The following is a 25827-nucleotide window of genomic DNA, read 5'->3' on the forward strand; positions in this document are numbered from 1 at the left end:
ATTACAGAATTATTATGCCATCTTTTCTTTCAAAGTATACTTTTTTAACATTTTGACATTAGCTTTGTTAACTACCTCATTACTTTCTGGAGACAAACAATCCTGTTGGAGTTCCTGACACATTTCCTATTACAGACATATGTAAAAACCTACCTGGGAAAATGGTGACAAAACTGATGGGAGGTTTATTGGTATCAATAGTTATCTTGTGGTTTGCTGCTTTTGAAGGTTGAGCTGGAAAGCAAATTAATCGCAAAGGCAGACTGAAGTTACACTCTGCAACTTTCGGTATTCCTACAATGAAAGAATACAGATTTATCTTTCATATCCATATTCTGAATACAAATTACTTCATATTGCTCTCCTCAAAGAGGTATAACAAGATATTTTTAATATTTTAATTAAGGAACATGTTAAAACAAAAACTATGTAAAATTCTCAATTTTTGTTAAAATTTCCACTGGAAGTACCTTTAAATTTTTTACCTTTTCAAGTAAAGTTTTTCAACTGTATGGGAAATCAAAAGTTATTAGCCAAATTTCTAAGACTTCTCTTAGGGGAAAAATGTTACTAGACAGCTTAGATTCAAACCTCTTGTCAAATCATTAGCTCCTTTGGCTGGCTGCTAATGCCTCCAAGTAACTATTCTGCAGCAGTTTGTAAAAACCAGAATTAGTGTAAAAGAAGCGGAAAGCTTAAGACTGGTCCTCAAAACTAGGATATCCCTGGTTTCCAAGAAAAATTCCTGAAAAAATACTTGACAATAAACCCATGACCTTTCCTGAATGATTCACTTCAACTGTATCTTCATCATCTGATGGGAAAATTAAAATATTCTCTTGATGAAAAAATAACACAAGTATTTTACTATTGAACTTGGATATGGAGACATCAACAGGAAAAAATTAGTGACAAAACTAGCCAAAAAGATTTTGAAATATTTTTCTATTTAAAACAAGATGTTTTTCTTCTTGTTTCAAACCAGCTGTTCCTAGATAGGCTGCTCTCAGCCTGCCTCATCATAAGCATAATTTTTCAATATCTCAGACAAAGGCCAAATTAAAACTAAACCAAAGAGTATCTGGCTTTGGAAGGGGACTGAGAGACAAATCTAGTTGACGAGTCCAAAACAACTATGTGTAAGAAAACCAAACCAAAAAGTTCCAACAATATTTATCACTACAGTGAAAAACTCTTGCTGGGAAAGCTTTTAGAATATTTCAGAATTTTAAATGGTAGTAAAGAAACACAAAGCAGTAGCAAAGTGCGGGAGCAAGAACTTCCTCAGTCCTTTGTTGTTGTCTAATAATACATCTGACTTCATCTAGAGTTGTGACACACTGCACAATATACAATTTTAGCACTGTAATATAGGAAAAAATGTGGAAAAAAACAGATTCTAATCTGAAACACAACAGAAGTTTTGTAACATTCTCCAATAAGTTAATACTAAAGGCATACTATGCACTCACCTGAGAAAACTAATACAAGTTACATGCACTGTAGGTACAATTTCACTTCCAAATTACTTAAGCATTCATCTTAATTATATTTGAAACATAACACTGATGTACATGATAAAAACATTAAAGCTCAATTCTCAAATTTAGGATGTTAAATATTCAGATAATTTATGCTTTTTCTGGGATTGATGACCCTGAATTTAACTAGTCCAATGCACCTCACTGCAACCCAAATAAATTTTGTCCCAGAAAATTCCACAAATTTTACTATGCTCCACAATATTTCCTTCAGTATCAGATTTCCATGTTGATTAGGAAACCCAAATCTTCATTTTTAGAATGTTACCCTTTCAAAACATGTACATTTATTTTTATATAATTTTTTTATATATTTATTTTTAAATAATTTTTTAAATTATGTTGTATAGTATATACATGCATATATATATATACATAGCAGAAATCTGCCACATGGTGACAGCTGCTCTGGCCAAGAGTAGTATTTTATTGAGATGGTTCAAGCATGTATTTCCTGCATGGCACCTCAAGGTCCCCTGAAATATCCAGAAACCAGAAAAGGAAGGGAACCATTAACAGAGTTACATACTTTTTTACTTCACTTGGTACGCTCATAAGAGTGTAAGTATTAAAAAACAAGACTCAAATATACATACATCTGTATGTATAACTTCTGTTTTCCTAAAAAACTGAAATAACCCTTTCAGTTGATCTCTAAATCTATGAAAAGCAACTTGTTTCCCCTCCACAAAACATGAGGGAATTTGTACTTAATATATATTTTTAAAGTCAGTAAAATATCTCCTAAAGGACTCTATCTTTTCAACAGATGTACACAACTACATTGCAAAACCACCCTTCTCTCTTTTTAGTCTACCTATATATAAACTAACTTTCCAGTCCTGTTTTGTCTTTTAAATTGTACCTTTTCCGAGTATCATATCTACCAGAACCCCAGCTATGTTTTGTGTTGCTGGTATTCTTAGAAAGCAACGCTTTAGCCTCAAATAAGATGTTTCCAATAGGAATTGAAATGAAGAGAGATTAAGTGACATCATTCTCAGAGCTACTCAGTCCACAGAGCATAGTATTAGCTATAAATCCTTAATATTTCAGTTGCACCAAAAAAGCTATAATTTAGCTGCCTAAGCTGAAACTTGGGAGTGGGGGGGGGAAGCTAGAACTATGGTAAAGAAAAAACATACAACTGCGTTTTCCATTTCCAGTCTCAAAGTACAAGGTTCTTAATACTTTACAAAATTCCTGTTACATATGAGAAAGTGTAACACATGTCACCAAGAAATGTCTTTATTACTTTCTATTTTTCCCATGGTAATTGTCTTCTTATGTCTAAGCCCCATTTTCTTTCCATTTTTTCAAATATTCACACCATCGTAGAATCAAACCAAGGATGATAAGAATTTATAGAAATAACAGGTGAAATAACAGCTCCCTTCCAAATCTGTTTTATTCAGCATATGCTGTCATTCATGAAACCATTCAAACTTTGCATGTTTTCCATTCACTCACCTTCAGGATTGAGCTCTACCATGTAATCAGCAATGGGACAAAAGAAAAAAGAAAAAAAAAGAATACATGAGATGCTACTCAAATAAGGAAAAAAGGTAATGTAGTAAGAGGTTTTAAAGAACTTAAGCCACATTTGTTAAGTAAACAATACATAAAGACATAATACTAGCCAAAAAACAGACATGAGGCTACATTCATCAATAGTACAATCCCATCCAGCTGACTGACTCCTTAACCTTCAGCTGTATGAAACCCACAGAGACACACTGAAGACTAAGTGGTCCACAAATATGGGTTTCTTAAAAACAAGAGGAAAAAGTCCCTACTCCGAGAAAATGAAGCCAGAAAAGCACATAATTTTTGCTTACTAGTATATTACACTTAAGGATTTTATTGCCTTGTACAAGTAACACTAGTATTTGTATGTAATTGAATAGAATTATCCCAGCTTAACAATTTAATTGAATATCCAAAACTTTAGCAGGATCTTAATTATGCTCCTTTATTTAGAAGTCTTTCAAATTCTACCATTAAAGCTAAGTTTTTAAAATTTCTTCTGCAGTTCCCCAGTTCTGTTAAACTTCATGTCTTCTAGGGAATTGCACATAAACAAACATACTTAAGATTCAAGATTCCTTTACTTCCTTAACCAAATGCTCACAAAACCCAACATAATATCTAAAATATAAGCGCAAGTTTAAGTTTTAAACTAGTATCACCTGAAAGATATAATACATTCATTTGCCAGTGAGAAATACCCTTTAATTTTGATACTCTGGTCTTGCAAAGCAAAATCACAGAAGCAAGAACAAAAAGCAAGCTTTCAAAATCAGAGGATCTGAGATATTCAGTAGTGTACTACCTACACAGTCATACCACAAAACCTGTCTAAACCCAACCGTAAGTCGGAAACTTATGAAGGTACAGCTTCTCATTCACAAGGAACAAGCAGAGTCACAATACAGGGGGAGTGAAGTTTGTACAAGCTGTTTGTGCAGGATCTCAAGGAAAAGGGAGAAGCATCCTTTTCTCTCCCACCTTCTGCACATATCTGCAAGTCTTGTCTAAAGAGGGTAAGATCAAGTTCTTTAAAAACATACGTTTCAGTTTTGTCTAGAAATAAACATTTCAGTCCTCACATAGTCTATACTATCTTTATAAGCACAATATTTCAAGTGAGAAGTGAAGTAAATGAAATAAAAGTGTCTACGTAGGATAAGGTACTCAAGATCCCCACCCTTCACAGAAGCCCTAACTCCACGTGCATTTCTTTGATGCCAGTCTACTCCATGTCACCCTTCCATCTGTGCCAGCACAACTCTGTCTTTGCACAGTGAACCAAAACAGCATATCTGGCTGAGAAATAACTGCTGATTGTGTGAGCACAACAGGCGAGGAGGTGCAAGAGCAAAGCCAAGCAGTGAGACATGAAAAACAGACAACTTAAATTGGTTTATGCCGCATAACTTAACATGGAACCCCTGCCTAAATACAGTTTCTCAGTAGCCTGACACATTCACAAGGCTGTGCATAGAAAACTAAGCTAATCAGTCTTCAGCTATGGATAGCAGGGTAAATTTATATATTCTATCACTAGGGTCATTAAGTTATTATAAAAAAGAATTACTTAGTTTCTGTTCCTTTGTGTTAGTTTATTTGTTTAGAATGAGTGTGTTCAACTGTCAAAAGGGATGTGAGGAACAATCACTCCCAGTATTTATTCAGATCTCCTCCTCTATGGGGAGGCAGCTACTGTCAAATTTCTTGGCAGCCCAGAAGGCTGAATAGTCATAAAGATGTAATTAACTTCTCCTATACCTGTCATTTAAAGAGCAGAACAGAAGCGAATTGATAGGACAGGATGGGAAAGCTTGTACAGCTGCTTCCCAAACCACAAGCATATGATTTTACCTCTGTAAGACCAATTACATAACTTAATGATGCTACATAAAATATTAACTAAAACTGACCACCAGACTAATACACATCACTTCTTTAATTACCACTGCCTTTGATATATAGCAAATGAGCATCTATAAGAAACTTATAAAGAAAAATACCTCAAAAAAGGCAAATCAATCTGAAATCTCCAGTGACTTACCTGTTGGCCTATTGTATGAAACCAAACAATTTCCTTCTAGTTCTGATGGAGAACAATTCCCCTTCAAAAAGACAGACAGCATCACAGTTTCAGATGAATCTGGTTCTAAAAACAATACAAAATTAAATCTAGTGATAGGAGCATCAAATGAAAGCAACATACTTTCTAGCACTTTGGGAAATACTCTACTAAATTATGATAGTTGTTTCCATCAGTTCACCTTTATCAAATCACTGGACATGCTTTCTTTAGTTCTGTAATTTGTAAAAGGCAAAATGCTCTCCCCCAGCTTGTAATTATCTTGAAGCATAACCAGTAAAGCAATTCAGCACACTGAATACAAATATCAAAAAAAGAGCACTTTTATATTGTGATTTTAATATTTTACAAAGCCATCAACACTTTGCTCCTGTCAGATGTTGAGAAAAAGTAAGAACTGTCCTTTCAGATGAGAGCAGCAGCCAGTAAAGCCCAGTTTCAATGGGGATCATTACCGCATATTGCAGGACAGAAATGATCTGCAGGCCCAACTGAGGCAGCAGGAAACAATTCTCTGGGCTTCAGCTCCCTTTAGTCTTCAAAGCAATCCCACCTGCAGCCATTACTCCATCATGAAGCTGCCACCCTGCCTCTCCTCACCTGCCATGCATCATACTGCAATCAAGGAAGCAACCTTCCTTTCTACTCTATCTTCCTCCACCAAGCAGTAATTAGAAGCTGCAGCGTGCAGGCAAGGCAAATTTGTAATTGCTTTAACTGCCATATATCAACAACAATCCACTTGATGGAGGCTGGACTGTATCTTTCAAACACCCTCAGAAAAAGTAATATGATACAATAGCTGTAATGGTACTATAATAGTTTACCTAAATCATCAAAGACGAACTGGTCACAGGTCACTGCTAATGGAGCTTGTACACATACTGCCAGGTTTGGTTTCTGCGCAGTCACTCTGCTCTGTATTGTTATCTAAATCAAGTGACATAAAGAAGTATTTAACAGAAGCAGCAAATTGATCTCTGTATAGCAGAAAACAAACATAACCAGCAAAAATATATGAAAAAATTGCAAAGAGCGATTCAGCAATAATATTTAAGAACTTCAAATTTCAACGTCAAAAGCAGTATTTTCTTTTACAATTCTGATTTACTTACAGCCAATGATGGAACATAGTAACATGAAAGGCTGCAAAAACCTGAGGGGTTTTCTCATGTTCTTTGTGATTTTAACCCAAGACAAACTAATGCTAAAGCGTAATGAAAATGTTAAAATTTGACAGATGTCATGTGCATTTGTTCTGTTGTAAATAATAAAAAGTTGCCTCTTTCAGGTGACTGAAATAAAAAAAATAATAATAAAAACAAAGCTAACCAAAGAAATTACTTCCTTTAACTGCGAAAAGCAATGCATCGTCTTCTGAACAATTTCAGAGTCAAGTTCTACTTGTTTTTTTACGGCAAACAAATTCTAAAACTCCATTATAGGATACCCAGCACAACAACTCTACAGCTGATCTAACCATAAACCTGGAGTAGCCCTGGTTGCTTCTGTTGTAGGCAGTTACTTCTTGGCTATCAAAAGAATGTACTTAATTCAAATCTAAAATGAAAGTACAGGAGTGACTGAGATCTGAATGTGGTCTGCATATACACAGATCGTACCTGCTATTTATTATTATCTCTTTTGTATTGCTGTTCTACCAAGGAGTTCACTACAGACAGGTTAAATCAGTTTAGGAAAATGTTATTAGTTATAAAATGAGTCAAGTGATAGGAAGTTTAACAGAATTAACATCAACATTTATTTTGATTTAACAATATATTTGGGCTGCAAATAGGCACTCAGAACATCCATCGCTATTAATGCTAGAAAGGAAGAATCACGTCTACCTCTGCGTATACATGAGGTAAACTTTGCCCCGTTTTCTGAAGGCAGAATCTCGGTAAGATGAGCAATGAAGACTGAATCAACAGCTAAATGAGCTAAAAACATGAAGACATGAGGCTGCACACTTCAAAATTTGTCATCAAGACAGTGACATTTCAAGTTACTGGCAAACGTTACTTCAGTGCATTTCTCAATTATGTTTAGCTTTCTGCCACACATAAGAGCCTGAAGAACCCTCTTACTCAGAAACTTTTGCCAAAAGTATCTAATTTTGTTAACTATTCTGATAGGCCTGTCATTAGTGCAAAAATAAATTTTAAAATTAGGTTTTTAATATGAAAATAAGTGTGACAAATTCTGGACTTTTTTTGGAGCATAATGCATTGCCTGCAGATGTTGCGGGTACAACAACCACCATTACAATGGCCAAATAATATTCATTAGTAACATATACCTACTTTGCAGAAGACATGCAAGGTATACATTTGCACTGGTTGCAGTTGTACAAATCAAGAAAATATTTAATTTTAAAATTTATCAGAATTGTTCTCAATTTGTCCAAATTCTGTGGTTAAGTTCAAATTAGTCTACCAAAAGTTATAACATGGAACCATAACGTACAACTGTTTCTTACTTACATAAGAACCAATGCTTATAACTTCATAAATATTAAAGAGTTGAATCCATTAATTAAAAGGAATTTTTCATCAACTGCAATTAATTAGAATGGAGACATATGAAGATCAGTTAAATTAAATTACCACAGGAAAAAATATCCTGGAAAAAACTGAATGCACAATAACCCCTACATTTACTATTTTTGTTTCATTAAAAGGTATAAGATTCATAAATAAGAAAACAATGGGAAATTCTAAAGTCTTCTGGTTTAAAAGCTTATGAAATACATAAACACATCCATGCTCATTTTAAACAGTGTTTGCCATTGGCCTTACAATAGCAATAATGAGCAGATGATGGAGAGCAATGGGAGTTACCTGTGTTCTCAATACTGAAATTACCACTCTCCAAAAATCACATTTGATAATTATAATCACAATACTTTTCTCTGTAATAACTCACACAATATACTGGCTCCAACATAAATTAAAGGCTGATAAAGTCGTACCTTTCTGGAGGTAATTTAAATTTACGTTACACATTTTAAGGTACCCTTATATTCACAAATAGCCTTACTGAAAGTCCAATACTGTTCATCTGAACTTCTTTGAGGAAAACTATCACAGACTTTACCAGGATTAGGATATTATACTATATCATTTTAGCATTTAAAAAATGCAGAAAAAGATGTTGGACCAAGTACAACTAAACCACATTAGTGTAAAGGAATTGGTTCAATAAACAGTCCAACTACTCTCTGAACTTTTCACTCAAGACAGAGGGAGAACTTGCAAGGTTCTCAAAAATAAGGCTCCACTGATATTCCTAGAAGATCCTCCCAAACCCAGAAATAAAAATCATGACCCTTTTTTGGCAATACTAAGAAATATACTGGCATACACATGCACGTGCCAGCACTCATACATACTTCCTTTAGGATCAGTTACAGGCAGCAGCTCTCATGGAGGACTGAAATGATGTCAATTTTCAAACTAGATTTTCCTAGATTTTCTTTTCAGTAGCAAAAACTATGAAAGTCTTTACAAAAAAAAGTCCATTTCTGCATATTGACAACTAAAAAGGCAGCTAAAGATAACAAAATTCACATTTCAAGTAACCAAACATTGCCTTCGAAAAGTGTTGGAAAAAATATTCTTGTAACTTCAAAAACAACTTCATTCCATCCTAATAATGTTTTTGTGTCTGCTTCTTGATAACCCTATCAAAAATGAAACTCCAATTACTTTCTAACTTCAGCAGAAGGCTTGTTAGAATGACACCTTCTCATACTAAGAAGAACAAGAATTAACTACGTGTTGCATTTCAAATTTTACTCATTTTCATGATCTAAGTGAAAGACACTAAGTAACAGGTTTGTTAAAATTTGCCACCACTATTTGAATGCTACTGTTTGAGTTAGGCACAGTACCTTTACTGTGACTGATGGTACTGACTCTGCTTTTACCTCACTGTCAATGGCTTGCTGTGAAGAAAAAGATGAAAACAGAGCAAATTCAATATTACACATGAATGACTGAACACAATAAATCCAATATTACATTCCTACCATCAACTTGGTAAACAGGGAATTAATGGTAAAGGACTTATCATTCCTGTGACAGATTAAAATACACAAAATACATTTCTGAGTTCCTTCTGAAAATGTAAAGCCTCTGTTTGAAATTGCCTGCAAAAGGGATAGCAAAAGGTCATGAATGTTGTGTATATAAGAAACTAATACACTCTGATGTATATATGAATATTTCAAAACTGTTTTGTTTGGCACACTACTTTCCTCTGTGTATTTACTTAAATTCTGAAAATACCTTCTGTTATTCAGTAGGGAAAGGCGACTTCCAATCTGGCAATGTGTTACATACACACCATAGTACGTACCATGAAATCATCATACAGTATCTTAAAATCCAAAATGTATTTTGAAATTCAAAAGAAAATGGTAGCAAACATCTTGCTACTGCTAATTTCTATTTCAATAGGCAATTCCATCTAACTCAAAATTCATCTTGATCTTGCAGTCTATTTTACTATCGTATTTTATGCTTACTTTTCATTTTGAAACAGGCAAGTCCCTACAGTTTCAGAAAACATTTCTGCTCGTTTAGGTTTTTTTTATTTTAAAGACTTCACTTCTACTATAATACGGAATTACTGACTTGAACTTATAACTTCTCATGATAAAAGAGTAAACTAAGAACAATCTGATGCCCTTTACCCACCCTCCTTTTCGCCCCACCATGCCAGTCCACACCTGCAAAGTTCCTAAGCAGTCAGGAAGCTGGTAGGCATTCTAGGTTCTAGAAATAAGACTTTCATTTGTACATTGTATATCTTCTTCAGATAAAAATCAGATAGTTACTTTCATACTGGCTTGTCATGCCCACTGTCTCTGGTGAGCAGTGGTTGATCCTGAAGCAATAGCAGGGGTGCAAAGAGATTGATCCTTACCATACTCAACTTCCAGAAATCAACTGCACTTTGTGGATCAGAGGCCATACACAGGAGGTGGTGGGTGTTAAATAACCATAGTGGTCCTCCACTTGCTTATCTAATCCATTTTAATATATCTATATCCTCTTTGCTTTTACCACACACATCATTATTTCGAACTGTGCAGAAGTCATATCTGCAAGCCTGTAGTTTGCAAGATCACTGCAGAAGCCCCAAAATTGTTCTCACATTTGCTGTATTGATCCTTCCCCATGAACCATCCCATCAGATTTTTCCTTTCTAGATGGCTACTGACAGAACTGCCAGAAAAGCTGACCACACAGGAAGCTAAAATATATGGACAGCCTTGGGAAATAAAGATTCAAGGCTGTGGTTTTATTGATATATTGAGTTACCTATATAAGAAACAGGCCATTTGCATCTGGAAGGTTGAGCGAATAAGCACAGCAGCATTAGAGCATTCTGTGGACCTAACAGTTCTGAAGTGTTCTGAGCAGACTATTGCAGCTAGCCAAGACCGTGTCACACCATCCTTTTTTCAGCAGACAAGTGCTAGGACACTAGCATAAATTACAGAGAGGTGTCTTTATCAAAGAGTAATAGTAGTAGAGGTAGCAGTAGTAATCATAACAGAATTTAAATAAATACATCAAATATATATGTAAAAGTATTAAAAAACAGGTCCTTGTGTATTTTTTTAAACAGTAAGTAGCCCTGAAAATCACTTTTGCAGAAATTTGTGGCCAGAAATGACTAATTATACATGTTCTAGTACAATTAGTATGTTCTGCAATGTTTAAGTGAAAAGTTTTAAGAGACAATATAAGCTCTCTTGAATCTTAATTTTCACAAACTACATGTATATACAAGATGAATTTAGGCTGCCACATCAGAGAATATTCAATGATGCCTTACCAGAGAGAGATCATTTGTTACAATGCATGTTTCAGTGGTTCCCCTATTCTATCTTTAAAAGATACACGGCGTAACACTTGGCTGTTGCCCCCCCATTATTAACTGCTCACCATTACAAATTCTAACCTCTACAAAGCTATTCCAGATCCTAAGTTCTTGCTCACTTACGTTTGCTTAGCCAAGAACCTAAATGTCCCCAGCAGACGATACTAAATGATTTTCATAATTCTAGTTAAAATCATTAACAAAAGTGCATTTTAATTGATGGAAAAATGGGGGCTATGCAGAAGCTCAGTCCCACAAATATAAATATGTAGTAGTCACTATCCATGATCAAGCATTATTTACTTATGTATGAAACCAATGTTTTCAGAGTAATTTCTTTTTTATACAGGTACATACTGATTCTGCATCCAGATCTGGTGAAACTTCTGCTGTGACAATTACATCTCTGTGTTTTTCAGATTTGGGCAAAATATCTGAAAGAAAAATAAAAAGTAAATCAGCTCTTCTTTAAGGAACATGCAGTTCACATTTCAAAAAATAATACAATTTCAACAGCATCAAGTTTCAGACTTACATCATTACACGTACTAGTGTAAAGGAAAAAAATTACAATGCATATGATTTTTGATGAAAGAGATGTCCCAATTTTATAAAATTCTACAGACAACCTAAACCTGGGGTTTAGACGCATTCTGTAACAAGATTTTATACCTACTATCCATTATGTTCAGAGACTGTAAGGAATTTTTAAACTTTTGTCCTCACATGCATATACTAATATACCTACAATAAACAACTATTTCCAAAATACACACCACACATCTCATGGATTTTTCATCTAAATAATTTGATGTGAGACACAAAGTGCCTAATAGACTAAAATTAATATAGATTTTAGAAGTTCCTTTTCATAAGAAGGAATATGGAAGTTTTATGTACAGAACATTATATGGGGCTTGGTTACAATACATTTACCTGATGATTTCCAGGACTGTCAACATACAAGGCAAAGAATGCTACAAAATCATTCACATTCATGATATAAAACCTGATGCAGATTCACATACATAAAAAAAATGTAAAGATTAAAAGCTAGGCACTTAAAAACTATGAGGGATCACATAATCTGCTCTTAAGAGCCCAGAAACAAGCTCTAAGGTATTTGTGTTTTTCTGAAATATATTAGAAAAAGAAATCCAAACAGGAAATGTAAAGTTCCTGAAGTAGCAAACAGTAGACTTAATGTAAGGTAATGTGTTAAATTGCACCATTAATTGAATAATTGAGAGCATGAGCACATTCAGAAAGCTGCAAGAGTTTCGTTACACATAGGGTCATGCAAGTGACCCAGAACTAGTAGGCAGCACATTATCTCTTTCTAACAAGAGGATCAAGGGAAAAGATTTTGATGAAGACAGAAAATAGGTGTTTATTTCCTCCTGCTCAGAAAGAAATGCTTCCCTTTAGTAGAAAAATATGTTCTTCCAATACCACCTACTAAAGAAGTTTAGGCCTGTTTCATACTGCCGCAATTGCGCACAACTGGTTCTGCCAATCACACATAGCTCAGCACAATCCATTCCACTTGTACAGATAAGAAAATATCTTCCTTTTCCATCCCTTCCTAACCATTTCTCTTCAGGTTACTTCTTCAAGCAAACTATGATGCAACCTCTGTCATACAGTCATTTTTCTACTATAATAGGACAGATATCACAACCAATGTTTACATATAAGCATCAGCTTTTCGTTACTATTAAACTGAGCCAAAACACCTATGTTTAATCACTTATGTCATCCAGACTGATGCAAGTAACATTAGATTTAAGTTAGTATAACAGTTAAGATTTTAAAATATTTCCTCGGTTTATAATGTAAATCCTTATTCTTCAAAATGTATAAAACAGCTTAAGTTCAACAGTTTAATGGTCAGCACTGGACAGAAATACAAGACATTTATGGAAACAACTACTCTAAGGAGGTTTTTTTTATATGATGATCTAATTCTAAATACCTTCCATGTTTGGAATTCAAAATGAAACAAGAAAAATTACTTCCATATAAGGGTAGATATTTTCAAAACAACACAAGCTCTTACTGCACAAATGTGAATCCAAAAGACAGACGAGTCAATGGCTCATTTTAAAGATCATACTTATGATTAACTTCATGGTGACCAATGTTCAGAAGTGTTTTGTATTCAACCAGAGATGATTAGCAGTGTTTTTAAGACTTTAGCTAAAGTTCTAAGAAATAAAGCCAAAATAAAGCAAAGCAAAAGATGCAAAATTGAAAGGCATTTTTCCTAAGTAAAATATTTTGTTGTAAAAAAGGTTTTCTCACAAGTTTCACGTCCAGTTAAAGCCAAACACAACATCATGAGAGCATCTCCACAATGAAAAGAGCATTCATAAAAACTCATCTGAAAACACCACTGTAACACCTTAGATCAGTTTAGAAAGATTGAGGAAGAAAAAGAATTAAGAAAAGGATAGAATGGGGAAAAGACCAACAATATTCACAGTAAACTTGTCAATCATACCATGACAGTAATTAGAAAAGCTCTAAAGGACAGCTACATTTCCTTTCGCTCTCTATCTTCCACACAGTATGTTAAAACTAACAAACCGAAATCAATTCACTTCGAAAGGATTTATTCTTACCATCATGCTTTTCTTTCCTTTGGTTATGATGGCCAGACAAAATTGTCAAACACTTATAAAGAAGGGCTGCCTTCAAAAATCAATGGAATTTACCCACATCTATATGTTTAAATAACCAATTACTGGATTTGTAACATTAAAAAGCTCATATTAGTCGATCACAATAATGGACAAAGTTATATGCAATTACAAAAAAAAAGAAATCTTGGATTTGTAGAATCAAGCTCACTATTGCAGATACATATTTCTTATTTTCTAAGGATTTCAGCTGTCAGCTTTTTCACTTTTTCACACAGAAAGCCACGCCTATTTCTTTAGCGTATTTTAATCTCATGCTAACTATCATCAGGAAAAGATTTTAATTGGTTCTTTCTATTAATTTAAGATTTTTCCATAGTTTCCTGTAAAATCACATGCTTCCAATTCCCTGTGCAAGTCAGATACACTGTTTAAACATTCAGTTATGAAAACACAAACTTTGAAGGAACTCTCTAGAAATTATGTCCCACCCTTGACCAAAGCAATGCAAGTTATTAGCAATGCATGTAAATTCCAGAATTTATCAGGATCAGTCATTTGGGGTTGGATATCTCTCACCATATTCTTCAAATACAATCACTTTTGAAAGCAACAGAAAAGTTGTTTTAACAAAAGTAATTCTTTGTTAATTGCATGACTTAAGAAGCCATTTGTAATAATACAACTTAATTTGACAATACTTTTTCTCTCTTTGAAGCTTAAGTACATCAGACTGTTGCTGTAAAGCTCATTTTATTGCCTTTGGGTAGTACACGCACTGTCAGTTTTTTCTCTGACCCTTGCCCTAGTAAGAATTATCTGCAACCTGACATAAATATCTTGAAATTTCCAACAGGCATTACAAAAATACAAAGAAAAAGCTTTGTACCCAAGGGCCTTACAGTCTAGGATTTTGCTTGTACATTTTTTTATTAAAATCTAAACTTTATTAAAAGCTACATTTCCTACATGAAATTTAATTATGGTTTGAGTATAAAATATTTTAGTTTATTTTCAAAGTGTTAAAAGGAAAGTCAGGTGGTTAGAAGTACATACAACTACAGGAAAGAGAGAAGCATACCTTGTGTTTTTGTGGCTTCCTTGATGATTTTCTGAAGCTTTTTCATTTCAGCATCAAGTTCTTCATAGTTTATTTCCCTAGAATCAACCTTAGGAGCCTGGAAGAGTGAAGGATCAGTTCCAAGGTAGGAACACTGAAGATGCCCATCATCACTGAGAGTGACTATAACACCCTTCAAGTCTCTGCATTAAAAAAAATAGAGCTCATTGAGAAATGGGGAAGAATCACAGCAGCAATAACGTTGAATTTATACTGCTTCTATCATCCCATCTACAAATATAATAGAACTTCCTGTTTTTACTGAGATTCTTTGACCAAACGAAAACAACAATATTTATTCTTTAATTCAGATATGTTTATTAATATTACTCCTAGTTATTGCAATCACACCTAAAAACCAATCTGTGCTAGACAGATGACTAAAACATCACCCAAATATCTCAGAATCTGTATAATCAAGACAAGTGAAAGAAAGGATCAGAGCAAACAAGCTGAGTAGACAGTACAATTGTAACATTTTTATTCACAAATTGTTACTTAAGTTTTTTGAAGTATGGATACTTTAGGTTGGTATGCAGGAAGAGTAATTAGCTAAATGGAACATCAAGTAAGGGAAGGGAAAGGATGCATTAGAAGAAATCACAAATGGATAGAATACGTTCACAGTGAAGACAGCAGTAGGACTTTGATGGTATCAGTAGCTCCCCATATCCATTCTTTGGCTGCTACTGCAACTACTGTGCTCAGTTCAAATCCTGGCTACCTCTTCCCCACAGTATCTTTCTGAAAGGAAGCCACATGGATTTAGAACATTCCCCTTACACCACTCTGTATCGATACAAATGAGTGTTTTATTAGCTACACTATAGTCTCTCTTCTCTCGAGGGAACAGTACTTAATTGAACTTATTCCTATAAGAATCTCACTCATTTTATCTGATCATGTACCGTGCAAATGCAAGATTTAGGAAACTATTTAACAATTTATTTTGTTAACATAACAAAATTTAACATATTTTGTTAAATAACAATTTAACAACAGGGAGTACTGCCAACATTTTGCTTAATTTGAAGGTTACCTCTATACAGAAGAGGAACTAAACAGTAAAGAAAGACTAGCACAGATGCTGATGTTAACAGCAAAAGTTATGAGACAGAGAACTTTCCATTTATTTTTTATTAAAAAAATTAAAAGCTTTCATAGCTTTTTCAAAAGATCATGTATTTATTTTCATAATCATGAGGTGACACGTTCATGACAGTAATTTGCTCTTATTCCATACTTAGAATATCTCATAGCAAGCACTACCTTTTAAACAAATACGATTGTCATATAAAGCCAAGACAAATTTCTTAGATATAAATCTCAATTTTTATCAGAAAGCCTAATTCACTATCCCACTAATTAAACCTATGTAAAACATTTAACTTCTATGTGTTCAAGCTATAATTCATAAAGAATTAACAAAAATTATTTTAACTTACATACGCTGATACCTCTCAAGCACCTCCTCTGGTACAATCCTCATTAAAAAACAGGTAGCTATATAAAAAGATAAAATTCTTTCTGGTTTCCTATATTGTCTTGTAGCATCGCTCCAGTACACACAGACAAGAAATCTTATTCCAAATTTTTCCAGGGTAATAGCAATTATGAAGGCAAACAGGTATCACAGATTAATTTGGATAACTGATGGCCCAATGGGACAGGCCAAAATGCTCTTTTACAGAACACTAAGGCCACAATCCAGTGTTGGTTTCAAAACTACAATCAAATACTCTGGAAAAACTATGCTGCAACAGAGATCATCTGAACTCTGTACAGTTATATTATAACTGCATACAGAAATTAAGACCCCACTGGCCACTATACAAATAAGTATTTGCACAGGTAAGTTTGAGCTTTCTCTTCCTACAGAAAGTGATTTTTACTCAGTGAATGAAATAAATCTGCTGGTTGACCTGTGAATGAATGGTTAGGGGTTTTTTTTGGACAACAGGTATCTCCAGTTAGTCCTTCGCTGCAGGTGGAACACACAAATCTGAGCTGCCTTCTGGAACAGAACACACACACCAGGGATCAAAACACACTGTTGTCCTTATCTATTACATAAGCTCATCTTAAACGGAAACAGTCTTGTCTTTTCGGACTACTGTTCCTATTGCCACAGAAAAGCTTCTAGCTACCGCGGCAATTTTTAACATATATTAGCATTCACTACAAAAACTAAGAAAACTGTAATAGCAAGCTGTGTTTGTGAGCACCATAAGGCTGGATATGCCAAGCCTCTCCCAACAAATACTTTAAGAAAAGAAAGTAGAAGACAATACCGATTTTCATTTTAAATATCCAGTACCTGTTAGCAACAGTCCAGTGAATGTGATGGCCTATTTGTGACCTGTAAGCTTGAGGGTTGCATCCATTATTTCTGACAAATTGTAAGCTCTCAAGTCAAAGTGAGAGCAAGAAGAACTAAGCAAGAATCCTGGTTTCTCTGGCTGCTTGAATATTTGTTGCTGACTGTAGTTGATTTTCTTGCACAGGACTGAGCCTGTTGGGCTTACATGCAGAACTGCTCATCCCAGTTTCCTTATGTCCAAAAAACTCTGTAGAACACATATCTGTGCAACATTCACAGAATTCTGGATGGCACATGGAATAAATACATTGGGCTGACCTTGAGATCCGTATACCGACAAAGCAAGGAGACAGACTATTGTGAATACTTGGGTCTTGGTAAGGTTATGCAAATAACACCTAATGTATAGGGTTACTTTAATGCTTGCCAAGTGTTTGCAAAGACTTTTGCTACACTGGCCATGGGCACAGTAAGTCTTTAAAAAAGGGATATTGTTGAAGCAGATGCTACCATACTATCAAATACACTGCCCCAGTGTATTTGGTAGCAAACAAACTTTGCTATTTAGTTAAGCAAACAATGAAGTTACTAATAAATAAAAAAATTAAAATGGGACAACAGAAACTGCATCATGAGCTTGTTCCACAACCAAGGAAAGAAAACTGACACCTGAAAATGAGACAATTTGGAAAATTCTCCAGCAATGGCTTTGGACCATCTTAAAATTTCTTTCCAGTTAAGCTAAGAAGGAAAGATCTGTGAGAACATCTGAATGTAAATCAAAGGGCAGGAAAAAAAAACATAGCTACACTGTTAGCAATAAATCTTTGAAGATATACTACTACAGTATAATAGATTCAAAACTGGTTTGTAAATACAGTCCTTCCTACATATCTTTAAGTTGGCAGTCATCTGCAGATAATCAGACCACCAAACAAAATTAACTCCGACCCGTGAGGTGATTCTCCTATATGAATTACACTTTTCTTACTTCTGAGTTTATGTCAGCATTACAGAATGCACATTCAAAACCTCCGTCTTAAAATAAACTCATTTCAACCAACTTTCCTGTTAGTCATGACATCCTTTAAGTCCGCACTAGCTCAGAGACAAAAGCACTGGTTTAAGCAAGCAGCATTACAAATGACACTTTTCCTTTGCTTCAGTTGCTTTTTGCTGGGTTCTAAGAAGATTGTTCAACATGAAACATAATACAAAAATGAAACAGCCTTTTTCAGTAATCTTTCCTTGTTAAAGTTGTCCATGAATTTGTACATCAATAGAAACAACAAGAAAAATTTGGGTAACCATTATAACATGTGATTTATAATACATTAATTTCTCTATTGGAATGTTTGTCAGCCAGTCAAGACTGCTTTATTCTCTCAAGCTTTTATAACTGTGGTTAAAGACAGCAGGGGGAGGGGAAGCATATTTAACAGTTTTATAGTAGTTTCCCTACAGCTACTGCAGTCATACAATATTCCTGCAAATACCATTACTTCATTTGGCACATTTTGCACACAATCTGGAATTTCAATTACTTGTTAAATTTCTTTTATTGTAAACTATTTTTTTACTATATATCACACAATAGTCAGAGTAATAACAAATCTAAGGGGACACTTTAACAGTAAGGAACTCAAAGTATGAAACAAATTATTCTGGTATCTAAAATAACTTTACAGTACAAAGCAACTCCTACACACATATGGTAATAATTTTTAAAACTATCTTTTATTGGATTCTGGGTAATAATAATGGCATATGCTTTTTGTAGGTCTTCTCTTACAAAACAAATTGCTCACAACATAATTCTTGAAGAAATTAAAATGCTTTGCATGTTTCCAGTTATATAATACCAAACTGATTACTCAAGCAATTGACTTAGAAGTTGAATCTGTAATTCTGAGTTCCACTTGAATGACACAAGCTAAGCCTTGAGTTCTACTTGAATGACACAAGGTAAGCCTTGGACAACTCTTAGGACAAGGTCTGGTTATTGACACTGTTTACATCTTTATTTATATTTATAACAGCACATAAAATTATACTTCAATTGCAGAAGTAGTCTTAATTGATATTACTCATATCAATCATTTTAGAAAATTAGATCTCTGCAATACTATTTTCAGTCCCTTATTGATAATGTACTATTTATAAAATACTAAATTAAGAAACTAATTCCTGAATTGTGCTGAAGCATTTTGAATCTAATTCTCTCTTCATTTTATCATCCTCTGAAGAAATTACATGCAAAAGCATAACTACAATAGCACTTTTAAGTTTAGTGCTTTGGAAAAACCAAATTGTTATAAGTCTCACTACCATTTCAATGTCATTTTAGCTGTAACTGTGTGAAATATTTCATAAAATGCTGAAGGAAGATCAGACTAGGAGTAATAAATTACAAGAATTTTCTAACATGAATTAATGAGAGCAAAAATCAAAAGCCCATCTTAGTCTTATTTAACACACACTCCAAAATCAGACCTTCCGCTGAGTACTTTAAGTATACATGGTGCAACTCATTGCCAACTACAACCAATTTTTAACTGGTTTTGGGTATCTGTGGAGCACCCTCAAAGCTCCTTTGAGCATCCCTTCCTCATTAAAAAAAATAGTTTTGGTCAACTTTACATCAAAAGTAATACTTGTAAGACTTCCTCATTCTGCTATTACACATGAAAACAGGCCATCTGCTCTCGGAAACTAAAACCTTTTAGGGCTATTTATGTTATATATATAATATGCTCTGCATATTCTGCAGAGGACATGCAAACAATGTAAATATAGCGTTCAATTATAATTGTTCAACAATACATAATTATATTGAATATCATTACGTGGTAAATAATTTGTGCTGTTACATTACAGAAGAGTGCTAATGTTTCCCACTTATGTGATAGTTTAGGATTGCTGATCTTAACAGAAAACCACTTAACAAATCTAGTTAAAAAAATAATGAGATATATGTAAAAGGAAGAGGGAAACAAAACGATTTTGTCTTGATAACCAGTGGAAAAACAGTTAAAAAGAGAGAACTTATGTCTAGAACAACAGGTGAACACCTATCCCCTCTTATAAGCACTGAAATCCACTGAGAGTCAGAACTGAATAAAACCTGCAGTTGGCCAAAGTGATACCATTTTTGACACTTGAAGGATTCTCCAGGTTCCAGGTCTTGCAAAGTATTTTCACTCTTTTTACTTGGTAGTGAAGACATTTTCACCAGCACCTTTACATGGTGACACCATACCACAAAACAACAGTCTAGTGCCTTACTGAACAACAAATTCAGACACGTCCCTAGCTTGTGTAGTTTTCTCTTTGAAAGAGACTTTTTGCCTTAATATGCCAAACACCATCCAGTGATCAAATAAAAAGGAGCATCTTCTGTCAAACAATAAAATTTAAAAAGCAATGGAAATTAATTGGTTTTACTTTTACTGTCAAGTTAATACAAAAGTTTGGGTCAGGGGTCTTTTCTGCCAGACCACTACTGCCATCTGCGGGGCAGCACAACAAGGCTTGTGCAGGCAAGCCAAGCAGCAGAGCTCTCACACAGAATAGCCTTAAAAGATATCATATCACATCAAATGAAGCAGGTTGGTGGTTGTTTTGTTGTGGGGTTTTTTTTGTAATAGGGTCAATATAATAGCTTGACAATTTAGATGTAAGTGTATCGTAACAGGTTAAGATTTAAAGATGCATTCAGAGGGACAGACATCCATGCATGACATCAACTTCTGATTCCTTCAGGCAGGGAACACGCATACTAGTATAGGCAGGCTAGACATGTGATTTAAGCTCATGCTACAAATTACACATAAAATTAATTTTTATCTGAAGGATTAAAAAACTTAGTTTCATGTTGTTTAAAATATAAAATCAAAACCATTTCAAAACCAGTGAAAGTTTTATTAAAAACTAAAGTAGCCAGCAATACAAGATGCAGGTTTATATTAAAATTAGTATTTGTCACAAGTAGAATAAAAACAGTATATTCAGGGTGATGACAGAGGCCTCCAGAAATATATGATCTTGCTTTAGGCAAAAAAATGTAAAAAGCTCTGAAGTATAATATATTCCAGGAAAAGTTCACAACTTCCACATTGCACTATTTATTATCACAGTTCCACACCTGACACTTACTGGCATCATCTGAACTGAAAATGTGAGGACTGATAAGAAAACTAAATAAGAATGCAGCCCCTGGGTCAGAGCTCCAAATAACAAGAAACAAGAGAAATTACATTATGATTGCATTTATGACAGTACCAGTGATAGCAGTAAGAAAGAAATCAAGACCTGCTGTGACATACCTAAAACTTCTCCATGCTTCATTCTCTGTCAAGAGCTACGTGAAGTAATACATATTTTTTCATTTGCATCTCCTTCACCTGAAGTCTAAAATCTGTTTCAAGGCCAAACTCGCTCACTGGCAAGACAGGTATACAGCTTCCAAAGGCTCAAAGGCTATACCAAAAGGTAGCAGCTAAGCATTGTGATTATAGGATATGGCGGGTCTCAAAAGTTTATCCTTCATCTAAACCTTCTGTTCTCCCACTTGAAGATAATGGTTAGAGTCCATTTCACTCCAAGCAAGCTGGAGAGGCCCCTAGCACCTCTGCTTCTGACTAAATAAGCACAAGGTGTTACACTAATAAGATTTATACTCTAGTAAAGTTTATTGGTTTAGATAAAGCTTATTCTTAACTGTCACAAGGAAAACTAGACAGACTACAAAGAGGCTAACAAGAATAACCATGATGTGTCTTTACCACAGATTTATTCTGAAAGGATTGAATAATTACATAACTCTAAAAACATTCAACTCCAATTAATCTCCATCTCTTTCTCCTCACAGTGTAACAGTGATATGCCTGCAAGCTTCAAAATTCACCAGCATTTCAGGCAGGAAAAAGTGCATACACTGTTACTTTTAACAATACTTACCATTGTCCCTTCACCTTGTTTTGTAAAGAGCAAAGCTGTTCTTTAAAAGCATCTCTGGCACTTCGCACTGCCAGCTGACTCTCATCTCCATACATTAACATAAATGTCCCACCTACTGGTCCTTGTATGAAAAAACATCTTTCATGTTCATAGCATAATAATCAAGACCTTCAAAATCAACAGCCTTAGACTGTTCATAGTAACGGTTTTTCAAACAAGATGTCCAGCGCTTCCATGGGCACAGCAAGTGTCACAATAGTTCCATAAACTCCAGCCTACCTCAATAACCAACTCCAAGACTGAGTTCAGAACCTAATACACATATATATATATACACACACACACACACACTGTACTCCGTCACAACATGAACATGCACAGAAAAATTGCAGGTTGACCACAAAAACCCAGGCTATTTGTTTAAAAGTATTTTATTTTCAGTACTAGAGGGGGAGTAACTTGTTCTTGAGTAGTTAGAATTTACACTTCCAAGGCTTTCTCTAGAACCACGAGGGTAGGAATATTTTAAGTGTTATTCTAAAGTAGGTTGAAACACTTACAAAATCATATGACTGTAAAAAGTAGGCTTTTTGAAAAAGCAACTAAGTGACATGTAATAAAATTAGGAGAACTGGCAATATGGGCATGTGCTTAGTATCATACAGTAAATATAATTCAAAACTAACGTGCTAGAAAGCCCAGTCATGAATCACAGTATATGCAGGGCATAGTATTTGGCATATCTATGTCTTTTGCAGGATCAGAATCCTACTAAGATAAAAGAAATACAATCACATTCATATTTTGTGGCTAAGCTACACACATTAACGTTATTTCTTTAAAAAGCCTTTAAAAAGAGTAATGTTTTATGTTGCCATCTCTTGACAATCCAGTGGCAATTTACTGATGAAAAACAAATACAATTATTTTTTTTCCCCCTCCATAAAAACATTTCTTTAAAATGCAGTTATGGTTAAGTAGAAAGATTCTAGAATTCTCTGCACTTAACTTCTCTGATCAGGCAACATTCTTACAGAACACTCAAATAAAAATTTATATATATTCATATATAACTGAACGGTTCATACTGTGCGTCATAACTGGCATTGATTCTATTACAGTATTACTGTACAGAAAAGGGAAAAATCTTTCAATAAACTATAAAGTTTTATTCCTGCAGTTTTCTTTCCATAAAACCATGTAATAAGTGCTAAGTTTTGCTGGGTTTATATGTAAGTTTTGCCATTTTTATACGGTGATTCTTTAACAGTTGTGGTAGCTGCGGTGATGTCAGTTATAATAAGGAATAACAGATGGGCTGGAATGAAGAACAAAGTATTTTCAAGCATTTGGATAGCTAAAAAATTCAATGAGAGGGGTTTCATTTTGACTCCACCTACTATTAACCTAGATGTGATTGCACTTTTACACCTTATATACTTAATTCAACTACAATACTTCTTCATAATTTTTCCAGTTAAATTCAGTTCCTCTTGCCTTTCTACTGTTTGGAGAGCCCAGCTACACAAAGTACATTCATCTAACCACCCAATGTACTATGATTCTGTGCCAGAGCACAAGTTTTAATTTCAAGTTCGTATTTGGACCAGGCCAGTATTTTCTCACTTGCAAACTGATCGCAGATTTTAATTTTCTTTAACAAATATTGGAAGCTAAAACTTCATAAAGGACATTTTCAACCAATGGCTACACACCAGAGCTCTGAACTCCCATCTTTTGATTCACATACCTCATTTAAATTAAATTGATCATTCTGTTGGGCTACATATGAGTTCAAACCTGGGACTTAGTATTTAAAGTCTTTGTTTTGACACAAAATTAAGTGATGTTCTTTTATTTATGGAGACATGTTGCTGAATCAGAGACTTCAGATATAAACTTATTCAGATAAAGTGCCATGAAGTTACAAACATGTTAACTATGTCAGGCTCAAACTATTACTCATATACAGAAGACACGTCTTGGTTCTACGAAGCCAGCAAACAACAGTCTTTAGGAACTTTATACCTCAATAGGCAAATAAGTATACAAACCACACATTTCTCACTAGTCATTCTACGGTTATGAAATACTAATGAATCAGAAAATCCAAGAAGTATTGTATTAACTCTTTTTCTAGAAGGTAAAAAAGTTAGTCTCTGCATTGATGTATGCTCCAAAAACTAAAATTCTTAAAATTTTTGTGTTGGCTTGAAGATGGGATTGTTTTTAAATGCAATAAACAATAAATGCATCTTTCAGTAGCACGTTTCCCTTCAAAATGCAAACTGATTAAAGATCCTGAAGTGCAGCAGCACATACCATTTGGCTTATGCTTAAAGTGCACCAGAGATGGCGTAGCAACAATCTGTATTGGTCACTGTCACCAGAATAATACTTCTCATCCTTGCAGTCAAGCTGCAGACTAATGGCGAGAGACTGGACAGGAGCAGAGTATTAGAATACACAGTAAGCTACTAAGCCATAAAAATCACCCACTCCCTCCTCACATATCCTTTTGAACCTAGAGTTAAAGCACCAGGAATTTTTTTGCAGACATTCATTGTTGCTTGTATGGTCTCAAACAGCTAAGGCCAACAGTAACACTGACAGTTCAAAGGTGGCACATCAGACTGTCAGGCCAAGAATCCTTCCTACTTTGATCTATAAGTATCCTTAAGCAGTCATCTCTGGTTATTAAAGAATGAATGCCACATGCCTGTAGTAGAACATGGTAAAACAGAAAAGTCAAAGACAAGTAGCAAGAAATTATTACCTTCAAGCAAAATGGGCTGGAAATGACTAGATAACTAAACAACAATGTACACATCTTTTTACACTAGCCATCTGTTAGGCATGTTACACATGCTTTTACTAGAAAAGATGCAAGAAAAAAATGAAAGAGTAGCTAGGAGTAAAATGATCACTCGGGACACAGCAAGACACTATCGCTTCAGAAAATTAGAAGTCACTGTCTCCAAAACTAACTTTATTTAAAAATATTGTAAAATACTCTCTTGTAATGCACCTATATAACCTTAACACAAGTGAGGATCTTCCAAGAGACAGGAAAGTACAGTAAGCCATAGCTATCAGCACCATATGGGACAATATAAATATTCAAATGCTAATTAAAATGATTACATAGAAAATTATTTTAAGTACCTTCATTAGCCTCTGCTTCTTTATTATTTCTGCAAGGAGAAGAAGGACTCATACAAGAACAACATTAGAAATTTTAGACCTACAGAATTACTTTATTTTGTCTTACAAGTAGTAAGATAATTGGACACTATTATAGCATCTTAAGTCAGTAACTCTGAAAGTGATTCAGTAAGCCACAGTATTTCCTGCATCTCAGCCTACACTATGTGACTTTAAATTTATTTAAGTCTCTGATTCAGTAGAATCTATAATGAAATACATAACAGCATAAGTCAAAACATGAACACCGAAAGTCTATGGGTATCTGGCTTTAAGAGATGGCTGATAACTACATTACTATATGATACATTCTTAATGGGCTGGTAGTTCATAACACTGATGTTAGGAGCTCAGGCGTGGCCCCTATAGTCAACCCTGTAGTGATCATACCTAGAGAAGCAGTAAGAAAAATTACCTAAGAAAATTTCAAATGCCATAGTCAGTTTTAGCGCTAGCATTTAGCAGGAAAAAACCCCACTTTGACAGCAAACTGAGCAAAACAGAACCAGTGGTGAAGACATGGGACCCTGTGATAT

At 34.5% G+C, this 25827-nt stretch overlaps 1 protein-coding gene across 5 annotated transcripts in view; it reads right to left on the bottom strand.

The window, feature by feature from the left end:
• BBS9 (Bardet-Biedl syndrome 9) overlaps positions 1-25827 on the bottom strand; it is a 311265-nt gene that overhangs the window by 238255 nt on the left and 47183 nt on the right. For 4 of the 5 annotated variants that reach the window (XM_055804136.1, XM_013303082.3, XM_027793638.2 and 1 more), the window contains 7 exons: positions 14770-14951; positions 11404-11480; positions 9047-9100; positions 5979-6081; positions 5113-5217; positions 3012-3026; positions 154-294 (listed from right to left, as the gene is read on the bottom strand). In XM_055804136.1, coding sequence (XP_055660111.1) covers positions 154-294; positions 3012-3026; positions 5113-5217; positions 5979-6081; positions 9047-9100; positions 11404-11480; positions 14770-14951 — 677 coding nt within the window. The remainder of the gene's footprint in view (positions 1-153; positions 295-3011; positions 3027-5112; positions 5218-5978; positions 6082-9046; positions 9101-11403; positions 11481-14769; positions 14952-25827) is intronic. The other variant, XM_055804135.1, reaches the window with a different exon arrangement.

This window comes from Falco peregrinus, chromosome 5 (assembly GCF_023634155.1).
Source record: "Falco peregrinus isolate bFalPer1 chromosome 5, bFalPer1.pri, whole genome shotgun sequence".
Lineage (NCBI taxonomy): Eukaryota > Metazoa > Chordata > Aves > Falconiformes > Falconidae > Falco > Falco peregrinus.